General features: G+C 36.7%; 1 protein-coding gene across 1 annotated transcript; it reads right to left on the reverse strand.

The window, feature by feature from the left end:
* Nucleotides 1-270: 270 nt before the first annotated feature.
* On the reverse strand, nt 271-1,448 carry LOC100982133 (high mobility group protein B1-like). Its single transcript, XM_034964342.3, has one exon. It carries the CDS (start codon nt 1,369-1,371, stop codon nt 727-729), a length of 645 nt encoding a protein of 214 aa, XP_034820233.1. The 5' UTR covers nt 1,372-1,448; the 3' UTR covers nt 271-726.
* Between the last annotated feature and the right edge of the window lie 6,823 nt (nt 1,449-8,271).

The raw sequence follows: 8,271 nt of genomic DNA on the forward strand, positions 1-8,271 counted from the left end.
GATTACTCTTCAGTTTGTAAATGTAAGTGGGCTATGTGAAATTTCTTAACTGATCAAGATTTTGGATGTTTAGTTATGGATGAAAACTATCTCAACTTAACTTTACCCCCATTATGATATGCAGGGTGTGTAGACAAAAGCTTTTTATTAGCTAACTATATGAAAGGATAAACACTGTAATAATTCATGTGATTCAAAATGGGCAAAAGCAAGACTAGCTTCCCCTCAAGAAGAAAAATTTCAGACCTATGAAAAGGACAACAATACTAATAAAAAAAATTGTATTTACTTAGAAGCATTCAGAATGTCAACAAAACAGCTGCAACTTTTTTTTTTTTGCAATTACAGAGTGGTATTCAGTTAACAGAACAACAATTATTTCGTATAAGCTGCATCAGAGACAACTGAAGATGAAAAAACTACCATCCCCATATATAACTAATTTGTGCTGTGCACCAACAAGAACCTGCTTTAAATTTCCATGCCAATTTACAACCCCCATACTGTACCAGGCAAGGTTAGTGGCTATTGAAAATACCACCAGGACAGGGCTATCTAAAGACACATTCGGTAGTGTGTTAACTATACAAAAAAAGACACTGTACAGTTTAAAAACAAATCTTACACAGCCTTACATTTCAATTTTTTTCTTTAAAAGGAGTGAGTTGTGTACAGGGGGGTTAAATGCTTTATAGACAAGAAAAAAAAAACTGCGCTAGAACCAACTTATTCATCATCATCATCTTCTTCTTCATCTTCATCTTCATCTTCCTCCTCCTCCTCATCCTCTTCATCTTCCTCATCGTCCTCCTCTTCCTTCTTTTTCTTGCTTTTTTCAGCCTTGACAACTCCCTTTTTTGCTGCATCAGGCTTTCCTTTAGCTCGATATGCAGCAATATCCTTTTCGTATTTTTCCTTCAGCTTCGCAGCCTTCTTTTCATAAGGCTGCTTGTCATCTGCAGCAGTGTTATTCCACATCTCTCCCAGTTTCTTCGCAACATCACCAATGGACAGGCCAGGATGTTCTCCTTTGATTTTTGGGCGATACTCAGAGCAGAAGAGGAAGAAGGCCGAAGGAGGCCTCTTGGGTGCATTGGGATCCTTGAACTTCTTTTTTGTCTCCCCTTTGGGAGGGATATATGTTTTCATTTCTCTTTCATAACGGGCCTTGTCCGCCTTTGCCATATCTTCAAATTTTCCTTTCTCTTTAGCAGACATGGTCTTCCACCTCTCTGAGCACTTCTTAGAAAACTCTGAGAAGTTGACTGAAGCATCTGGGTGCTTCTTCTTATGCTCCTCCCGACAAGTTTGCACAAAAAATGCATATGATGACATTTTGCCTCTCGGCTTCTTAGGATCTCCTTTGCCCATGTTTAGTTATTTTTCCTCAGCGAGGCACAGAGTCGCCCAGTGCCCGTCCGGCTCTCACTTGCCCCGGCGCTGTCTCTATCGAGAGCTCAGTTCTATCGTTATCAATTAGCATTTATATCCTTGGTGTTTTGGAGGTATTAAGTATTGGGTTTTCATTATATACAAAATACATTTGTCTACACTTCTGATTTTTGTACTGTTGAAAAGTTTTAACAATGCATTTTTAAGCTAAGAGATGCCTTCCTCAAAATCCAACTGCAGGCTCTCTACTCCATCTGGAAGTTAAACTGCAAACAATATTAATGCTCACAAAACAGTAGGCAATGAGGACTCCCACCTCTGCAGTGAGTAGGGTCTCAAACCAGTCCAGGTGCTCTAAACAACTAATAGTATGTGGCTGCCGTAGTGGTCCCAGGTTACCATTTGCTGAATGAACTGGAGCTTTCCCATTATGTCAGCAAGCATTATGTCTGCCTAGGCAATATGAATGAACTTTCTGTCTTGCTGTCTTGGTTTGCATTTTGGTTTCTTCTCTGAGACTGAGGTCCAGACCATTATCTAGTGTGTTCAGACTTGAAAACCTACCAAGTTCACCCAAAATCTGATGTAGCTTGGATGTTTGTTTCTATCCAAATTTCATGTTGAATTGTAATCAGCAATGCTGGAGATGGGGCCTGGTGAGAAGTGTTTGGGTGATGGGGGTGGATCCGTTGTGGCCTGGTGCTGTCTTCAGGATAGTGAGTTCTTTTTCGATCTGGTCGTTTAAAAGTGTGTGGCACCTCCCTCATCCACTCTCTTGCTCCTGCTTTTGTCATGTGACATGCCTACTCCTCCTTCGTCTTCCACCATGATTGTAAGCTTCCTGAGACCCTCATCAGAAGCCGAGCAGATGTTGGTGCCATACTTGTACAGCCTGCAGAACTGTGAGCCAGTTAAACCTCTTCTCTTTATTAGTTTCTCAGTCTCAGATATTTATAGCAATGTAAGCATGGCCTAATATCATACAAAGTCCTAATCCCCAAAGTTGGATTTCCCTCATCATTTTACTTCTACCACTGGCCGGTGTTCCTTTCAAAAATAGACTATTTGCTGTACTATTATCCTCCCTCTGAGCATCTTGCTACTTAGAAATGCCAGCCACTGAACTATATCCAACAGAGAAATCATTTATCAGGGTCAAGTCTGTTTCTCTATGACTTAGAGCACTGGTTCTTGAATTTGGCTGTACATTGGAATCACCCAGGAAGGTTTATAAACTCTTGATGTCTGGTCTCAGACTCAGACATTCTCATTAATTTGATATGCACAGTGGAATTTTTTTTATTATACTTGAAGTTCTGGGGTACATGTGCAGAACGTGCAGTTTTGTTACATAGGTATACACGTGCCATGGTGGTTTGCTGCACCCATCAACCTGTCACCTACATTAGGTATTTCTCCTAATGCTATCCTTCCCCTAGCCCCCCCATCCCTGGCAAGGCCAGGGTGTGTGATGTTCCCCTCCCTGTGTCCGTGGGTTCTCCTTGTTCAACTCCGCACGGTGGAATTTTTAAAAGCCCAGCAGGTGATTCTCATGGGCAGTCAAGACTGAGAACCACGTATTTAGAGTGCTAACTCCAGGCCTCCCCTGACGCCTGCCTTAACTGAGGTTATTTCACTGTGCCTTAGCTACACCTTTTCCTCTTCTACCTACATATTCTTCTGCCTTTCTTGGAGATCCCGATTGTCTTTGTAGCTGAGTTTATTTGAGGAGTGACAATAGAATTCTGAGGTTTGTGTTGTTGTTGCTGTTATTTTTGTTTGTTTTTGGTAGATTCATTTGTTTTTGAAAGGTTAGATAAATGGCAGAAAGAATTGAATTATTTCAAAGAAGTTGTGACTGACATTTTACTGCTGCTCTTGAGCCAGAAATGAAAAAAAAAAAAAAAAAATTCTACCAATTGACAAGTCAAGGACATATAGAGATAAATTTTGGGTTCATTACATTAGCCGTCACCAAAGTAATGTGGAGGGAAGTGTGCAAGATGGTCTGCTAGCATATGAAAAAATATTTGAAATTCTATGTGATTGTTTTGGTAAAAAAATAGAAAAAAAATGAAGCTTTAACAATCCATACAGCACATGAATTAATACTGGTGCTCTCGCTTAGTCCTTCATTTACTTGATCACTTGCCTTGCAAGTTATGTAAGAGGAAAGCTCTGCAATGGATTATAGCTTTTGTGTGTACAGGTAAATGGGTGTCAATCTGATACGTAACATTATGGAAAATACTCTCACAAGATGGAAATGGCTTAATCCCAATCTCTTAGTTAACTGTAGGTTAAAAACTATAGGTTGAAAATGTTAAAAGATAAAAGAATAAAATTATTTCTAATTTTGGCTTGTGTAAAAACTATTATGGAAATAACTCCATAATTCAATTTTTATCATTATTTTCATTTAATAATAGCAAAATAGTGAGCAAACTAGGAAAATTTTTAATAGCTGAATTTCTTAATATGATGTCACAAAAATAATTATTGTGAATTATTTATCGAATACCAATAAATGAATAAATGTTACTTTTGTAAGCATTTTATACACTATCTCAGCATACACATTTGATCCCCAAATATAAAAAGAATCTTTTTTAGTTGAGCACTCTCAACATTTTTGTGAGGTATCCACCTTTCAAGATAAACCCAGAAACTCCTGCCTGCTGGAATTCATGTCCTTTTGTAGTCCCATTTCACTTGTACCAGTGTTGGTCAGGTAACCAGCAGCTCATTGTGGAAATGATGGTATGTCATTTTCATGTTCAGGTTATAAAAGATTGTGGTAGCCAGGCATGGTGGCACATGCTTGTAGTCCCAGCTGCTAGGGAGGCTGAGGCAGGAGGATTACTTGAGCACAGGAGTTCCAGGCTACAGTGAGCCATGGTAGCACGACCACACTCCCAGCCTGAGCATTCTCTCTCTCCTATTTCTTGTTCTTTCTCAGATCACTTACATGGGAGGAAGCCAGTTTCTATGCCCTTATGGAAATGTCCATGTGGCCAGAAACTGAGGAAGGCCTTTAGCCAACAGTCGGAGAGGAACTGAGCCTCTTAGTTCAACAGATGATAAGAAACGGAGGCCTGCCAACAACCACAAGAATGGGTTTGGAAGCTGATCCTTTAGCCCCAGGTAAGCCTTGAGATAACTGCAGCTCAAGAAGACAGGCAGCTGGATTGCAACCTCATGAGAGACCCTGAAGTCTTTCTTAACATAATTGCTGGCTTTTCTTTTTTTTTTTTTTTAAGAAAAGTAAAGTGAAAATATATATTAATAACTTTAAGGAAGTATTAATACTTTTATTTCTTGCTCTATATGTCCTTTTTTTTTTTTGCTCAGTTGTATTGAATGTCAGATGATTTGGGATCTACTTAATTTGGAAAAGTCACCTAATTTAATGTTGCTTCTTCCTCTTTTATAAGATGGGACTTATCATGATTATTCTTTACTGAATACTGACTATTTACTAAGCACCTATCTTATCTTCACAAGAGCCTTTTTGGATCTTATTATCCCCATTTTTTATGTTAAGAAACTGAGGTTTAGTGATTATTTATCAATATGTGGCTAGTAGTTTGAGATTAAACTCACCTGAGTCTAGCTCCAAATTTCTGTTATAACATACAACTTTCCTTGTTATGCATTTTCTTACTGAGATTTCAAGTGTTTTATCAAGAAAATTGAGATTTTGAATCAAATTTTGCATTTTCCAAGAATAGAACGCATACTCCAGAAAGAGGAAAGTGGATGCCTCACTGAAAAAAAAAAAAAAGAAGAAGAAAGAAAGAAAGAAAAAGAAAATGTCAGCCAAATTTCTTAGTGACTAAATCCAAAGTTGACTAAGGTCAAGAAACATCTTGTACTTTTATCACAGTTAGAATATTTTCTACAAACGTGGCGACTTTTTTCCTAATAATATATAAATGTGGAGAGAGGTGTAGGGATTTTCTTCTTTCAGTGTGAAAAGGCACATTAATGTCTCTCACATCTACATTATCCCTTAACGTTCATTTTTCACAGCAGCAGGTCTTTGTAGAAGGATCACATGGTTGGAGTCAGTCAAATGTGGCTTTGAATCAACAAGTTGGTTATTCTGTCTGAAACTTAATTTCCTCATTTACAAAGAGGAGCTAGTAATGCCAGCATTCAAGATCATTTTGTAGATTAAATGGGCATTAAACCAATAGTAGTGTGTAAAATAGTAAATATTATGGGTTCACAATTCTGAAATCCAAGTACTTTGAAAATAATAGGTGTGAGTGATATGGGGTAAGTAATATATTTTTCTCTGTGGGCATTTTGATGAGTTTCATTATGAATTGTAGTCCCAGAGTCTAGAGGAAATATGACATGAGATACGGCATATGCACCATTTAACTGTTTCAAATATTAAAAATCCTTAATTCCAAAAGAAATTTGGCCTAAAAGTTTTGGGGAAAATATATGGACATATTATTTTTATTATTAATATTATTAATTAAAATGTGGATTAAAACTTCTATGTAAAATAAGAACTTTTATACTGAGTGATAGTATTCATTAATTTTTACAGTGAACGCTCAAGATTTATATCGAAACACTTTGACTTGAAGTAACAAAATTATCTTCACAAGTGGCAATCGGTAAAATTAATATGACCTTTTGAAAGCTGAAGAAACTGAATTATGAAAGACATATGTAATTTATGTAAAATTAAGTTAAAAATTAAGATCGCAGTTGAGATTTGAAATCTTTAATTTACTTTCTTTGTGTTTAGCTCTCTGATTAGGCATCTTTTAATTTCAGCTCAAGTACTTTTGGAAATGATCAGTTTTGCAAAACAATCTTATTGGCAACAAAAAAAAATAGCAGCCTATGTTTCTAAACATATTTTTTCAGATTAAAACAAACTAAAATTTTGTGAGCAATTTTTGCATATAACCTTTATATTTGCCATTTGTTCATATGAATTTGCTCAAGCAGAAATTTTGAAAAATACATTATAAGAATATGTGTGGTATGTAAGAAAACATGAACACACACATGCGAATCTATATATCTATGCTTGTTAGCCATCTAGTGGCTTTGAAATAAAATTAACAACAAAAGTAGAAATCACTATGTTATCTTAATTACTACTATGGAATATGTATTGTTTAAATTATATAGTGTGTTCTTAGTTCTTAAACACAATCATTTTGATAAATTTTGAAGTCAAGTTTTATTTACCAAATCTTGCTTTCAGTTTTTTATGAACTCTGCCTAATCCACTCCTCACTTTCAATTGACATAAGCAAAGTCTGAAGCACTTGTCATTTTAATTTATTTTCACTCCTTATGGACATCTATGCCAGTGGTACGCAAAAGTATTGTCCTTTTGTTTGTTAGAAGACTAGCCTTTCTTGCCACAGGATTGCTATAGAATCAAAGAGCCTAAGGCCTTTGTTGTTTCAGTATAAGAGGAATGTAAAATGTAGTCATCATTTGGAGTTTATGTGGTCTCCAATCATCAGACTTCTTCATATAAGAAATCACTTCTCATTTTATAGAGTATCCTATGTTTCATGCGCGTCCGTGTGAAGAGACCACCAAACAGGCTTTGTGTGAACAACATGGCTGTTTATTTCACCGGGTGCAGGCGGGCTGAGTCTGAAAAGAGAGTCAGCGAAGGGAGATAGGGGTGGGGCCATTTTATAGGATTTGGGTAGGTAAAGGAAAAAGGGGGGGTGTTCTCTGGCAGGCAGGGCAGGCAGGAGTGGGGGGCGGGTCACGAGGTACTCAGTGGGGGAGCTTTTGAGCCAGGATGAGCCAGGAGAAGGAATTTCACAAGACAATGTCATCAGTTAAGGCAGGAACAGGCCATTTTCACTTCTTTTGTGGTGGAATGTCATCAGTTAAGGCAGAAACTGGCGATCTGGATGTGTACGTGCAGGTCACAGGGGATATGATGGCTTCGCTTGGGCTCAGAGGCCTGACACTATGTACTATGCAATTTCACATATTTTATAACATCAAACAATGAAAGATAAATGAAAATATCAAATATGAAGAGTGTTTGGATTATTTTCCATTTTGGAACGCTTACTCTATTGTTGAGTTATTATTAGCCTTGCCTACTTAAGGCCTGTGTAAACTTTTTTATTACTTATTTTGTGATTTGCCAGATTTTGTGCGAGTATGTATGTGTGTTTTTTATAACTTGGTAGGCTTCTTTACATAGAGATGGAAGGAGCTAGAGATACCATGTGATTTATTTAATTTCCTTCAAAGTTTGCCATTCTTTACAATTGCTGAGTGGCTGTATTAAAGTCTATGAAAATGCTGTATTAACACTATGCCTCGTGTGTTGAGATGACATAATCTCATTTATTGATGAAATTAATGTATCTTTATATTTAAATAAGGTAGAAAAATATCGTGGCAAAATCTTTATATTTACTGCTGAAAGTCAATCTAACAAAAATTACTGTTTTATCATTTCTAATTAGCTTTATAAACTATAGCTGAAGAGGTGTTTATTTCTAAGTTTTTGTTTATTTTCAGCCATTATTTTTGCAAATTCCTAAGGACTATTTACATGTCCAGTCAGGGTGTTGCAAACAATCTTCTCAATCCATTGAGGAGGGCTCTGAGTCATAATCTTTTTGGGTAGCATTGGTGTGATCAGCTCTATTTGAACCACATCTCTGCGCTTCTACATTTTAACAAGGGAACACAAACTAGTTTTGATCGTAAAAATTTAGATTCTGGGGGAAAAAAAACAAAACACTAAAACATTTTCTATTTTGTTCTACATATTGCTATGTATGGGGGGACTCTATTTCATTGCTAATTTTATATTTTATTACCTTCTCCTACTGATTTTGGACTCTGCCTCAGAATTATAGT

The sequence above is a fragment of the Pan paniscus genome, chromosome 6 (genome assembly GCF_029289425.2).
Source record: "Pan paniscus chromosome 6, NHGRI_mPanPan1-v2.0_pri, whole genome shotgun sequence".
NCBI classification, from domain to species: Eukaryota; Metazoa; Chordata; class Mammalia; order Primates; family Hominidae; genus Pan; species Pan paniscus.